Raw genomic sequence first — 15,846 nt, 5'->3', positions numbered from 1 at the left:
CAAACTCACAACCTTGAGATCAAGATCTGAGCTGAGATCAAGAGTCAGACACTTAACAGACTGAGCCACCCAGGTGCCCCTGGATGTATTTCTTCTAATTCTGCATGGCTCTATTTTTGTTTCTTAGGGAATTCTCTATAGTCATTTTTTTTTTTAAGATTTTTTTTTTTTTAATTTGAGACAGAGAGAACGAGAGAGAGAGAGCACATGAGAGGGGGGAGGGTCAGAGGGAGAAGCAGGTTCCTTGCTGAGCAGGGAGCCCAACGCGGGACTCGATCCAGGGACTCCAGGATCATGACCTGAGCCGAAGGCAGTCGCTTAACCAACTGAGCCACCCAGGCGCCCTCTCTATAGTCATTTTTAACATGACTCTTTCCTTCTGGTATTTTCCAAACCATAGTTGGAAACATTTAGGTTACTTTAACATTTTTGCTCTTATAAAGAATGAAGCAATGAAAAGTTTCTAGTGAACTCCTAGGAAAAATCTGTGTTTATTTCCCAAGTATAAATAGCAAGAAGTGGGTCAACATATATATGCCCATTTTCAGGCTTATGGTACATGGTGCCTTTCAAGAGGTTTTGTGGAACTCTAAGTATGTGAACATGTCGATTCATCAACAGCTTCACCAACCTTTGAGAGTATCACCTTAAAAAAATCTTGACTAATTTGCCAAGCAGAATGATTGTTATACTGAGGGCACAATCAACATAATTCTGAATTAATTGAAGGAAAACTAAAGTTTGAAGGCTTTTATGCATTTAAGTCCCCAAATTCAGAAAAGGCACAAGATAAGGAAAAACCTAAGGAAAGAGTTGCCAGAAACCCCGCAGGTATTGAGGGATAGAATGCACAAAAGGAATTCAATTAAGGTTTGTAGAACTTTAGGGGGAAACTTAGACTCTATTGGTAAAGGTAATAGGAAAGGATATTTCAACTCACTCTCACAAATAGGTGGATCATTATCCCAGACGACAGTATTGTCTGAGATGATGCATGCAATCGAGGTCTTACCAATAAGTCGGTATCTAGAGGGAAAGAAGAATGAATGTTATTTTCCCTGTTCATTTTCCTACTTAAATTGCTACTTACAAGAGATTGCAGTCTTGGAGAATTCAGAAGGACGATTTCCTTTTGTCATCATACTATCTCTTTCCCAAATTGTATGTCTTTATTTGGGCTTCAATTTTTTCTTCATGGCTTCTAAGCTGAATGGGCTCTCTCCTCTTTATTACTTTAAGCTACGTTTTTGTTTAAACCTAAAGTGTTTACAATTCATCAAACTAGAACCAAAGGAAATCCAAGCAGAATGAAAAAAGTTGAACACAGATTTCATATTTAAAATGTTAAAGGCAGAAATTCTCACTTCATTCCCCATTCATAATGTCTCGTAACACTACTGTAGAATATTAAAACCAGGATATCAACATAGGTATGATTCACCAATTTTATTCAAACTTCCTCAGTTTTGTTTGTACTAAATTGTGTGTGTAGGTAAGTGTACTTACATCTATTCAATTTTTTATACAGGCTATTTTTAAGAGCAGTTTTAGGTTCACAGTAATATTGACCAGAAGATAACAGGGATTTACCATATTACTCCCTTTCCCTACACATGCATACCTTCCCACATTATCGACAGCCCCCACCAGAGTGGTAGAGTTGGTTGCAACTGATGAACCTACACTGACACATCATTATCACCTGTAGTCCATAGTTTACATTAGGGTTCACTCTTGGTGTTGTACACTCTATGGGTTTGGACAAATATATAATGACATGTATCCACCCTTACGGTATCTATCACACGGAGTAGTTTCACTGCCCTCAACATCTTCTGAGCTCTGCCTATTCCTCTCTCCCTCCTCCCAACCTCCGGCAACTACCAATCTTTTTAATCCGTATTTTCTTTTCCAGAATGCCAACTTCCTGGAATCATACAGTATTTAGCCTTTTCAGATTGGATTTTTTCACTTAGTAAAATGTTTTTATGTTTCCTCCATGTCTTTCCATGGCTTGATAGCTCATTTCTGTTTTCCAGAGTGGGTTTACTATTTTATGTTCCTATCAGCAATGAATGAGTGATCCAGTTCCTCTACATCCATGCTAGCATTTGATGTTTTCACTAGGTTGTACTTTAGCAACTCAGATATATGTGTGGTATTGTTCTATTGTTGTTTTAATTTGCATTTTCCTAATGGCTAATGAAGCTGAATATCTTTTCATGTACTTACTTTCCATCGATATATTCTCTTCAGTGAAATGTCTGTTCATGTCCATACCGGGTTCAATACTGTGCCTCCAAATTTCTGTCCTGAAACCTTAGAATCTGACTTCTTTTGGAAATAAGGTCTTGGCAGATATAACAGGGTTAAGGTGAGGTCCTGCCAGATCAGCCTGGGTCCTAATCCAATGACTGGTGTCCTCAGAAGAAGAAGGAAATTTGGACAAGGAGACAGACAGAGGGAAGACAATGTTAACACATACAGAGGTAAAGCCATGTGAGAACAGAGGCAGAGACAGGAGCGATGTGTTTATAGCCAAGGAATGCCAAGGACAGCTGGCAACCACCAGAAGCGAGGAGAAAAGCATGAAATGGATTCTTCCTCAGAGCTCCCAGTGGAACCAACCTGCTGACACCTTGATTTCAGACTTGTTCAATTCTATTCCTAACTTGCTGTGAGTTTGTGTCATGAACTGGTTGGTATTGGATTTTGCCAACTGCATTTTCTGAGTCAATTGATAGGAGAATATACATTGTCTTCTTTAGCCTATTTATAGAGTTGATCACATTGATTGATTTTTGAATGTTGAATCCATCCTGCATACCTGGAGTAAGTTCCACTGTGGTCATTGGATGCAGTTCTTTTAATGCATTGTTGGGTTTGATTTGCTAATATTTTAGAGATGCTAAAAAAATCTTCAATAAACCATAGCAAATCAAGTCCAGCAGTATATAAAAAGGATCATATACAATGACCAACTGGGATTTATTCCAGGTATGCAATTACTATTTTTACAGAGACAAAATTCACAGTTAGTAAGTTCTTTTCTTTCAGTACTTGAACTAGGTGGGCCACTTCCTTCTGGTCTCCATATTTTCAGATAATAAATCCACCGCCATTCAAATTGTGTTCCCCTATAAGCAGCATGTCCTTTCTTTCTGGTTGCCTCTAAGATTTTTTTCAAGGGAAATTGTAATTACTTACTGAAGTGACTTTATGATGGCTGCTTTAAAATCTTCGTTAGAGAGTTCCAACATCCCCTTCCTCTTGGTACTGGCATCAGTGGATTATCTTTTCTCAGTTGAGTTGTGATTTCCCTGGTTCTTGATGTGACGTGATTTTCTATTGTATCTATTGGATATGATGTTAAGTCACTCTTGATCTTATTTAAATCTATTTTAGCGTTAACCACCGTCTTTAGGGTAGTGTGTAGATTCTGGCCTACTTTTGTGGTCTTTGGTTCCAATGACCATTTAATTTTCCACTCTTGCAGTGCTATTCTGGTGCTTCATTCTCATGGCTCCACTTAAATTCCCAATGCATCCCTGATAATGCTGCCTGTAGACAGTGGAGGTGCTTCTTTGAACTGCCTGGTGTCACTAGTGAGGAATGGGAGATGTTGGGACTTACAATGGAGAGTAACCTGTCTGGCCTTCTCTGGCTATCTGGGGAGGGTGGAGTTCCCCCTTCATTTGTGTTTTTGCCACCAGGCGTGGGAAGCATCTATCTGGGCTGCATTTTGCTGCTGGGCGTAGAACCAGGAGACATGGGTGTAGGAGGCTTTTTCCTACTGGATGGAGGATCCAGAAACTCTGAACATGGTTTCCCTTCTGCTGCTGGGTTGGTGGCTCCCTGCCATGGGTGTAGGGTCAAGAGACGTTGGGCCTACAATGTGTTCTTCTGCTGTGTGGAGGGCTGGGACACTGGGTCTTCTGGCATCCGTGGTGTGAGTGGAAGGGCCCTCTTACTGCAGGCTTGAAGCCTAGGTGTCACCACCTGAGCTCTGTTGACACTGTCACCGCAGGCAGAATAGGGCCCCCTGCTGCTGGCTGGTATGGGGCAGGAAGTAAAATTGTCATTGAGACTAAAGGCCAGGTCCTCCCATTGATACAACTGCTGGTGGACTGGGACCTGCTGCTTCCCAGGGCTGTGGACATGAGAAGGATAGACTCCCAGTCCCCGCCGCTGATTTCTGCTTATGCTGTTCATGTGGGCAGATTGGATCACTAGAGCCATCAATGTGTCTTCCCACTACATCCTCATTGCGCTTCCCTATTCCCAGTCCTATGACGAGAGAACAGGCTTCCCTCTTCCTCTGTCTCTGCTGCTTGTTGACTATTTGGGGTTACATTCCTTTCCAGCACCCAGTCTGAGAGATAAAAAGAAAATCCAGGGACCTCACTACTGTGTCATTCTTTAAGTTCTGTGGACCCCCAGTCCATCCTCTTTCCACCTTTCCAAGTCCTTTTATGCTTGCGTGTTGAATAGTTTCTAGGGTATTTAGTTACATGTAGAGAGAGACTCAGGGAAAAGTGAGTCTGCCCATCTTGTCCTGGAACTGGAAGTTCTAGTAATACCTCTTTGAACTGTGATTACAAAAGTTAATACGTATACACTGTAGTCAAAAGTGAGAGGTACAGAAACTCCCAGTAATGAAAAACAAAATTACCCAAACTCTACCTTATAGAAATTAGCATAGTTCTAGTTTAGGGAAGGCCTACTCAAAAGTTTTATGTGCATCGAAATCACCTGGGGATCACGTGAAAATGCAGTTCTGATTCCGTAGGTGTGAAGATTCTGCAGTTCTAACAAGTGCCCAGGAGATGCTGACCTTGCTGGTCTGTGAGCCATACTTTGGGTAACTGGGGCTTAGAGTCAATCTTACAGTCTTTTGTATAAAGAGATATTACATATAACAAGGACATCAGCTGCCCTTCTCCTAAATAGATTAATTTTTCTATACTTGTCTGTTCAGTTGGAAATTATATTTAAAAATTAATATCCTACTGGGTTAAATCCATTAAGATACATATGAACTTGTCTTCTTCATTTTTTAGGTCAAGATTGAGTCATTTGACTACAATGCTAGCCCTTTAATTTTTTCCCTTAACTTCTAGCTTTCTATATTTATTACACAAATTCATAAATAAATGTGATTACAGAAATTCAATGTACTATTGAATATATTTGGAAATTCAAATTTGTTAAAATTTTCTTACATCGTGTATTGCATGGAGGGAGATAAACGTAGTGATTAACTTTAGAATTTTTAAAGGATACAAGTTACAATTTCCAGGGTAACTTCTAAACTAATAGAAATAGAGACCCTCATTTCTAAACTATTGAAGGAAATAATGGAAAAAGAATATAAAACCTAATCAACACCAAAGTGAAGGAAGTGTGAAAACATAAATATAGTATAAATAGAAAACACAAAATAAGGGCGCCTGGGTGGCTCAGTCGTTAAGCGTCTGCCTTCGGCTCAGGTCATGATCCTGGAGTCCCGGGATCGAGTCCCGCATTGGTCTCCCTGCTCTGCGGGAAGCCTGCTTCTCCCTCTCCCACTCCCCCTGCTTGTGTTCCTGCTCTCGCTATGTCTCTCTCTGTCAAAAAAATAAATAAAATCTTTAAAAAAAAACAACAACAACAAAAAAGAAAACACAAAATAAGACGGTAGACATTAATTTTAAATATTAGTTAGTTACATTAAAAGCAAATGGATTAAACTCTTTAGTTCTAAGGCAGAGATTATCAAAGTGGATGAAGAAAATCCAACTGTAAGTTGTTTATCAGAGACTCACCTAACACATACTGATACAGCAAAGTAAAAAGTAAAAAGATTGTTTATAAACAGAGTGGGTAAATAATAAAAAAGCAATGCAGTTATATTAAATATATAATAGGACTCTAAGTGTACACACAAAAGACTGTTGAAAAGACTGTTCTTTCACCATTGGATTGTCCTGGCACCCTATGCTGAAAAAGAGTTGATCGTAAGTGTGTGGCTTTACTTCTGGATTCTCAATTCTATTCTACTGATCTATACATCTGTCCTTATGCCGGTAACACACATTCTTCATGGCTGTAGGTTTAGAGTAAGGTTTGAAAGTGAGAATTCTTCTTTTTCAAGATTGTTTTGACTGTATGGGTGCCTTGCATTGTTATAAGAATTTTAGGATCAGCTTGTTGATTTCTGCCAAAGGATGCTGGAATTTTATAGGCATTGTATTAAATCTGCACATCAGTTTGGTGAGATCAATATTCTATAATTCTATAATATTCAATATTGTTGCAATGTCAACAATATTAAGTCATCCAATCTCGGAATATGGGATGTGTTTCCATTTATTTAGATCCTCTTTGATTTTGTTTTCAACAATGTTTCATAATATTCAGTGTATAATCTTACATTTCTTTGGTTCAGTTTATTTTGAAGTTATTGTATTCTTTTTGATGTTATTGTAAGGGTAATTGTTTTCTTAATTTCATTCTCAGAGTATTCATTGTTAGTGTATAGAAATGCAATTTAATCTTGAATATTGATCTGATATCCTGAATCTTGCTGAACTATCTATTAGCTGTAATGGGTTTTCTGGGTGTGTGTGTGTGTGTGTGTGCATTCCTTAGGATTTTCTATACAAAACACATCATTTGCAAACAGAGATTGTTTTACTTCTTCCTTCCAATCTGGATGCCTTTTGTTTCCTTTTCATGATGAATTGTCCTGGTTTGAAACTGCAGTACAATGTTGATTAGAAATGGTGAGAAGTTTTTGATACTTTAATTTATATAAATGTGTGTGTGATGTGTATGTGTGTGAGTGTGTATATATATTGTAAAACATATTTCTTAGCTGTGGATCATAGCAAAAATAGTGTGAAAACCACTGTCCTAGAGAAACTTTTCCACATGGGCACAAGGAGACATGTGTATTTATATTGAGAATGCTTATGATAGCCAAAACAAAACAAAGGAAAAGAAATGAGAAACAATCCAAATATAACAACCAAGAAAAAGTAAATTGTTGTATATCCATTCAAGGAAATGCTATCCCAAGCAACAATGAATTAACCATAGCCACATGGATAATTGTCAGAAACAAAATGTTCCATAGAAAAGCGAGTTGCCGAGAAGTGCATATAATATCATGCCATTTATATAAAGCTCAAAATATGTAAAGCTAAATCTAAACTGAGTAGGACTATGTATGGGAGAAAATGGAAAACAAATGCAAGGGAGTGAACGACACAGACTTCAGGATGGTGATTTCCAGAGAGATCCTGGAGATGGAGGAATGGGCACTGGGAAAGGCACATAGGCTTCTAAGGTACTAGCAGTGTTTCCTAAGGTGGATAGCGTATACACTGAAGTTCACTTTATTGTTATTCCTGTTTTTAATGATCACTTATTTATTTTATATGTCTTTTAAGTAAGCCATAAAGAATAAAAACAAAGCAAAATTAAGGTATAAGATAAAGCAGTCTCCCTACTTCTTTCCTGAATTGGTTATCTCCCTTAAGGATAAGCCAACAATATGCCCACAGCAAATTTCTGCACTGTGTGCATTTCTGGAGAGGGGCTATAGCAATCAAGATTTGCCTCTCCACCACCTTGGCTCCATCATCCTAAACAAGTCACTCTTTCCCACTTCTGAGTCTACCATCTCCAGCTCTTGTTGCCTTGGGGTAAGAATATATGCACAGATCCACTAATGTCTGCTCCATTTGCTTCTTTAGAGAGCCGGTCCTTCCTATTTTAGGTTTTAGGTGCATTAATTTGGTGCGCAATAGGTATCATTCCTCCCCACCCCCAAGTTTCTAGCACAGATACAGGTTTTTCCTATTTTTCAAATATTTGTGTAGTCATTTCAAATGTAGTTAAATACCTGAATTCAAACCATCGCCTCTACTTAGAAGTCTTATTGAATGGACAGGTAGATTTTCTAAGACTCTTGTTTAGAGATTGGTGCTACAATTCTGGAACTGTCATCCCAAGTGATGCTGCTGCCAACTCACCCTTCATTACAGGCATAATCAACGGTTGATCCAAACCGGGTGTCTCTGTTTACGGTCATTTTGCCATTTAAGGGTTCTGTAGGAGTTCCACATGATTTACCTATAGGAGAGAAGCAGAATTTGGGGACTGGGTATAGAACACTCCGAACTTCTCTCAGTAAGTACATAAGGCCCCAACCTGGCTGGAGCTTACTGAAAAGCATTTGAAGAAAGAAACTTACAAGACTGCCTCAGGGTCAGCCACTTAACTAAGCTCGCCTTTCAAAAAAGACCGCCCCTCCAAATCTATCTGATCCTGGTATTGTGTCTCCCAGATAAATGTAGACTTCACTTATTAGCAAAGTGATTCTTTTGTCATTCAACCAGTGTAAGTCAAAGATCTCAAAGTCTGGGATTCTCTTCCCACCTACACTTTTCTTCCCTTTTCTGAGTCATATGACCTAGTTTCAGCGGTGACAATGGGAAACTCCTACTGAATGGAGATTTTCCCTGCATCGTGCCTTGTGATGGTCATTTCTCATGAAATGGACTTGTAATGAAGGTGCCAGCAAGACAGAGGGGTAGGAAGATGTGACAGAAAGAATCACTCTCACATGTGCTCTACTTGAGGCAAACTTAACAAGTCATAGGTGTCTTAGTTCCAAGATCTGAACAATTGAATCAGCTCTTATGGATGTTTGATTGACACAGAGGAGTTCTCTGTCCAGAGTTACTTACGTTGACAGATGTTGTCAGCGCTTGACCAGACTGAGTTGGGTAGGCAGGTGATAGAGAATACTCTCCTGTGGTAACCAGGGCGGCACTCATACTTCAAAGATGTCCCAATGGGAAACTCATACTCGTCACTCAGACGAGTAAGCTTGGCAAATGGAAGCTGTTCCGGGGCTTTGCACTGACCTGGAGGCCAAGACCACAGTGACATCCAAGTTAATGGAGAAACTTCTACTCTCCTTCCTCTTTTTCTCCAGTATGCTTCACAGATGTGATCAAAGAAAAAGAACACCTTAACAATGTTAAAATAATTGCTTCTCTTAGTAATGATCTTAGAAATGAGCTTTTGATTTTATTGTTAAGCTTTATTCCTTTATTTTGAGGGAGGGAACGAGGGAGAGAGCCTGCATGAGTGGGAGGAGGGGCAGAGGGAAAGAGAGAGAGAATCTCAAGCAGACTCCCCTCTGAGTGCAGAGCCCAATGCAGGGCTTGATCCCAGGGCCCTGAAAGCATGACCCGAGCCGAAGTCAGCCACTTAACCAACTGAGCCACCCAGGTGACCCTGTCTACAATTCTTAATAATGGGATGTGGAGCACTGCTCAATTTCTTAAACCTTAGAATTGAATTGTAAACCACCACCTCATTTCTTATTCTACAGTAATTTTCATTTGAGACTTTATCACAGTCACTCTGCTAAAAACCCAGTTTTGCAAAGATTTGTTGTCATCAAGAGGAACCTACCGAAAAAAATAAAATAAAAGGCATCTCTTGCAATCGAATGTAGCCAGGAGCTACGGGGAGCACAGTATCTGAGAGATACCAAGTATGGCTGTTCCCACCAAAAATTTAAAATAGCCCATAGGTTTCCTATGAGATCCTGGAGGCTCCCAGGGCACACCAGCCCACAGTTTGGGAAATGCAGCACTCTGCTAATCTTTGTCTTTAAAGTGGAATTGTCTATTTATGTTTATTATAATTGTTGATGTATTTAGGATTAGATCTATCATCATACTATTTGATTTTTATTTGTTCTTCATTTCCTATGTTCTTTATTCTCTTCTATTTTGCCTTCAATTTGATTATGAATTGTATTTAGTATTTTGTTGTTATTTCCTTTTTTAAAAAAGATTTTATTTATTTATTTAGAGAGAGAAAGCCTGAGCAGGGGGAGGGGCAGAGGGAGAAGGTGAAAGAGAATCTCAAGCAGACTCTGTGCTGAGCATGACTTGGGGCACCATCCCATAACCCTGAGATCATGACCTGTGCCTAAATCAAGAGTCAGATGCTCAAACGAATGAGCCACCCAGGAGTCCCTATTGTTATTTCCTCTTATTAGATTATTTGCTACATGTTCTTTTACAACTCCTTTAAAGATAACATGCATCCTTACCATGTTAATGTGCAATGAACAATTATCATTCCCCAGCAATGCAAGAACCATAGAAAATGCTAACTCCGTTTACTTCCTTCCTGTCTTTTGTTCTATCATGATTCTGTCTTTAAATTCTACATATATTTTATGCTCCTGTTAGTCACATTCAATGTACACACAGTCAGCTGCTTGCTGGGCTACAGACATTTGCTACTAAGCTGGACCCTAATGGTAATAGATTCCCTCAGCAGGCTCAGCTAAGATTTTGAAAATCTGTAGAAATGTGTGGTTGCCTAAACAAGGAGCTCCCAAAGACATCCATGCCCTAATCCCCAGAGCCTGTGAATGTTACCTAATATGGCACCAGGGCTCTGCAGATGTGATTAAATTAAGAATCTTGGGATGGGGTGATTATCCTGGATTATCCGGATGGGCCCTAAATGTAATCACAATGGTTCTTAAAAGAGGGACACAAAGGATCAATGACAGAAGAAGGAGATTTGAAGATGCTCCAGTGCTGGCTTTGAAGGTAGAGAAAGGCGGCCATGAGCCAAAAGATGCAGGCAGCCTCTGGAAGAGGAAAGAGCAGGGAAACCTAATCTCCCTTGGAGCCTCCAGAAGAGACACAGCCCTACAGACCTATCTGAGAATTTGACCTCCAGAACTGTAACAGAATAAATTTCTGTTGTTGTAAGCCATTAAGTGTGTGGTAATTTGTTACCGCAGCAATAAGAAACTAGTACAAAAGGTAACTGTGTATAGTGTTAGAAACTGGATTCATAGAGACTGGGACTTGAACCTACTGTCTTCTACCTACTAACTGTGAGGTAAAAGTAAAAAACATAAATTGGGACAATAGCCTAAATAGAAAGGAACATATGAGCCTTCACTACAGAAAGCTTGATCTGGTTTTCTTTTCCTCCTTCATTCTCAATCCCTCAAATTATAAGAAATATGTTAATGTGAACTCCATGAACTCAACGCCTACCGTAGTTTACTTAAAGAAACACTTCTGCATAGCTTTATATTAAATACAATAGTTGAAAAATATTTAAAGTATACAGTTTGATGAACTTGACGTATGTGTGCACCATGAAACCATTACCACAATCAAGATAACAAACATTTCCATCACGCCTCCAACAGTTTCCTCATTTTGCTTTATAGTACCCCTCTCTCTCTACCCTTTTCTCTAGGGGATCTCTGACCTTCTTCCTCTTACTACAGATTGATTTGACCTTCTAGAATTTCATATAATCCAATTCACTTGATTTGTACTTTTTTCCCCTTTTACTGGTCTAGCTTTTACACAGAATAATTATTTTGAGATTCATCCAGGTTGTTGCATATATAAAAAATTATTTCTTTTTTTGCTGGGTGATACTCAGTTGTACAAATATCCCTTAATTTAGTTTGCCTATTTGGCTGTTGAATGTCATTTGGATTGTTTCCAGTTGTTGGCTAATACAAATAAAGCCACTATGAAAATCCATGCCCGTGTCTCTGTGTGGTCAGATGCTTTCATTTCTCTTGAGTCAATACCTAGGAGTAAAATGCTCAGTCATATGATACATTTGTGTTTAGCACTTTAAGAAACTGCCAAACTGCTGTCCAAAGTGGTTCCAAGGCAGTGATCCCAGTTACTTCCTCTTATTGCCAACACTTGGCATGGACAATTTTTAACATTTTAGCTCTTCTAATGTGTGTATATTGTCATCTCATTGTGGTCTTTGTCTTGGGTGACACAGTCCACTTGGAAATACTCCCGATTCAAACTTTCCATTCAAAGCAGATGGATTTATTCTGTGCTAGAAGCACAATTTACTCATTATTATTTCCACGTCCTGTTCAAACATAAACCATCAACCTGGAGTACACTCTGCTCTCCATTCTGCCTATTCTACTCTTTTATGAAAAGATCTACAAGTGTTTTATTTAAATACCTCTATCAGTTAAAGAAAAAAAGAGCATACGCTTTCAAAAATTTTATATATTTATATTTAATGTTTAAAAATCTTTATATATTCATGATATTAGTATACTATATATTATATTTGGTATAGTATATAATCTAATTTAATCTATAATATGTATTCTAATATATAATTTGGTATGTTATATATAACATATTAATTTGTTATATTACAATATATATTATATAATGTATTTTACAGATTAATATATATTATAAATTATAAAACACATAAACTATACCAACTTAATACTATATATTAAATTATATGCATATTATATAGCTTATAAAGCTATTATATATAATATATAATGCAATTATATGTTAATTGTATAACAAATTGTAATATGTCCTTTCATCTAAATAAATATAATGTAATGTATACATATAACATATTATGTATAATAAAATATTATGTATAGTAAAATATTAAATATATATGTATATTATGTATAGTAAAATATTAAATATATTTAAATATCTATATTTAATAATTTTGTATTTATAAACACATGTAATATCATGTATTATATATAAATAGAAATTTTAAAAATATGATAGAGATGAAATAAACATTTCAAATGCTTTGCTAATCATGATGATTTAATATGTTCATTTATTAACATCTACAAGGACAAAATAGTCACAATGAGTTTCCCTGTTCATGATAGTGGATGTAAAGCTATCATTTCAACTAGTCTTGGTACTTTCTGAATTTTTTTGTTTTTGTCTTTGGTCACTTGTGATTAGACTGACAATGTTTCCGCCTCCTCATGTCTCTGACAAAGAAGAGCTTGGATGTGTGTGGGTGGCAGGTGTTGTCAGCTATGCCTTTTTCTTGTTTGCTTAAGTTGGCCCTATTAGAATTATCTTCATTCTGTTTCTATGCAGAAAAACTTTGAAGTTACTTGTCCAATCATAAAGGTTATGTTAGATAAAACCAGGTAATATAAACCATATATCTGCTCATCTGAGCATATGTGAACCGAAATAGGTGGCCAATCACATAAAGCCACTGGCCTTTCCCTCCTTTCTATCTTGCGTCTTTATACAGCTGGGTAACAGAGTGGATCTCACCCAAGGACCAGGTGAGGGCGCCAGAGGCTGCCCTATATTCTACAACGGTCCTAGTTGGCTCTAGAGGCCAATTTGTGTAAAATAACTACCGCTGTGAATCAGCCTTCCCAGCATTTCTGGATTCACTCCTTAAGCGTTGCTAAATCCATGCTCCTTCCCACTCAGCCTTCTCTGATCACTGAAGCTGAGATGTCCCCCTTTTCAGTCATGCGGTGGCCTTTGTACTCTCTTGAGGGAACCTCCTACTCATGGTTTCATAGATCTTCGTGGGCATTTTCAGGTTTCGAAACACTGTCACATACACTACCTCATTTGCTTTTCACAATAATCCTCTCAGATGGCCGGATGTCAATTATGTTCATTTTATATACACGGACACTGAAACTCAGGGAATTTATTGACTTGCTCGGCCGGAGGCCCATAGCTACTAAGTAGCAGAGGCTGAAAAAAACCAGAACGCTGGCCTCCCAATTAAGGAGATTTCACAAAACCCCATCACCCAACTTCCGTATGCATGCACCTTGAAGACACGGCTCTCTCATCAAGTCCAAAGTTGGTCAGCGCTCCGTCAGCACTTTCTGTGTCTGCATTCCTTTGGCAAGTAAATTACTAGATAGTTTAGCTGTTTTACATTTTGAACTTATTATGATAACCTTAGTAAATATATACATATTTTTGCAATTAACATTCCAGTAAGGAGAGGACCAGATACTCAAGAGGTCCACAAACATTTCTAAGCATTGACAATAGATTCCTTAATTTACTTGGCATGCCTCTCTTCTGAAAATAAAACTTTAGGTTTTATCACGTTTCTTCACCTGACAGGTTACAATGTCTAAGGAGATAAAATATTAATTACTTATTTAAAAAGATTTTATTTATTTACTTGTCAGAGAGAGAAAAAGAGAGAGAGAGACTGAGCAAGCAGGGGGCATGGCAGGCAGAGGGAGAAGCAGGGGCATGGAGCCGGATGCAGGACTCGATCCCAGGACTCTGGGATCATGACCTGAGCAGAAGGCAGACGCTTAATAACAACTCTTGTGGAAACTTGGTTTTTCCTTGTTCCTTCCTCTCTTAGAACAGAAGGCACAATCAAATAATGAATGCGTAATGTCTAGTGACAGTGGAGAACAAAATCAGTTGTCAAGAAGAGGCCGGACAAAAACAGTTAAGACTATCATTTCTACTAAGATGTTACCAATGAGTCCAAGCAACTAAGAAGACTTCTTGGAAGGCCAAAAGTAAGAGAAGGATTCTAAATGAAGATGTTTACCTATTTAAAAGGGAAGATGTCACCACAAACTTTCCAAATGGTTATAACGGGCGTTATTTTGTACTCCACATGACTAAAATGTCACACTGTGTCAACACCTGTACATTTCCCTTCTGTCTGCAGCTAGTTACAGCGAGGGCTCCGGAAGGCTCCGGAGCTTCCCTCACCCTTCTGACCCCAAGTGCTGCCATGGGATTTGTGTTAATGACGGCTTTCAGTAAGTGGCTGTGGTGGTTTGGGGTGTGAGTGGGGTGAATTCAGTCTGATGCAGGGCAATTTAAGGTGAGAACTGCACCCCCAGGACAGCTTGTCCAAACACCGTGGTGAACAAAGTGCAGAAGTAATGGCGGGGTGGATAGAACTTAAGATTAAGTGACAGGCTCTGTGTTAGACCCCGACACGCTTTATGCCATTCAAGTACCACCACCACGATGTAGAAATCCGTGTTTCCACCGCACAGAAGAGGAAACAGACTGGGACAGGACAGGTGTAGTAACTTTCCTCGCACTTAAGAACTTGCTAAGATTAGAACCACAATGAATCATGGAACACTACATCAAAAACTAATGATGTAATAACGTATGGTGATTAGCAACAATAAAAAATTAAAAAAAAAAAAGAACCCAAGTTAATCGCATTTCCCACCACCCTTTCTTTCGCTGGGATCAGCACAACGCTCTGCTCTGCGGGTCTTTGTTAACACACAAAAGCTGGCATTTGCAGCGGCACCTGCCCAGCACCTGTCTGCTCCCGGCGCGGGCACCACACAAGCCCCTGGCAGAGGGCAACTCCACGCTCACCCAGAGGCCACCAGGGTCCCGGCACAAGCGCGGATCCCGGAGCCCACCTGCCTTCTCGCGCCACCCTGGGGACCCGAGAGGCCAGCCCCGCGTCTCACCCCAGGCTTCCCGCAGCGCGAGCAGCACCAGAACCGCCAGAAGGGTTCCTCCGGAGCGGGAAAGGAGGGGCGCCGGCGGCCCAAGAGGTTGCGGGCTCCTCCGAGAAGACGCTCCCATCCTCCCCAGGCACCTCGAGTAAGCAGGTACGACCTCGAAGGAAAGCGCAGGGAACGAGGTGAAGAGGTGAGAGACAAAGCACTCGGCACCAGAGTTTGGAGAGCGTGGCGGGGAGGCCAGGACGGAAGCGTTTGACCGCAGCTTCCCCTTAATGGGCGAGGTCTTGTTTACTCCTAATTTGCATCGTTTCCAGCGAAACTGGCTCCCACCTTAGGGACCCGTCTACAGGAGCAAAACTTGGCGATGCTTCGGCTCCTTGATGTAGTCCACGCGGAGGATGGGCGGCTCGGGATAAAGGCGGTGGATTCTTCCAGCTCAGCTTTCAAACGCCCCTGCGTGACTTTTCCCCCTTTGCAGGCATCTGCGTGGGTAAGTCAGCGAACGAAATGCCTGCTTTCTGCGTTAA

General features: G+C 39.7%; 1 protein-coding gene across 1 annotated transcript in view; it reads right to left on the bottom strand.

Moving 5' to 3' along the window:
• The window catches only part of LOC110574180 (complement receptor type 1), a 42,150-nt gene extending 26,710 nt beyond the window's left edge, over nt 1-15,440 (bottom strand). Inside the window, exons 1-4 of the mRNA XM_044916089.1 lie at nt 15,323-15,440; nt 8,736-8,915; nt 8,019-8,118; nt 941-1,026 (exon numbers count right to left, since the gene is read on the bottom strand). Of these exons, the coding sequence (XP_044772024.1) occupies nt 941-1,026; nt 8,019-8,118; nt 8,736-8,915; nt 15,323-15,440 (484 nt within the window). The remainder of the gene's footprint in view (nt 1-940; nt 1,027-8,018; nt 8,119-8,735; nt 8,916-15,322) is intronic.
• Between the last annotated feature and the right edge of the window lie 406 nt (nt 15,441-15,846).

This window comes from Neomonachus schauinslandi, chromosome 6, assembly GCF_002201575.2.
Source record: "Neomonachus schauinslandi chromosome 6, ASM220157v2, whole genome shotgun sequence".
NCBI classification, from domain to species: Eukaryota; Metazoa; Chordata; class Mammalia; order Carnivora; family Phocidae; genus Neomonachus; species Neomonachus schauinslandi.
Note: the sequence above shows the minus strand (reverse complement) of the source record. Positions and strands in the feature narration are given on the sequence as shown.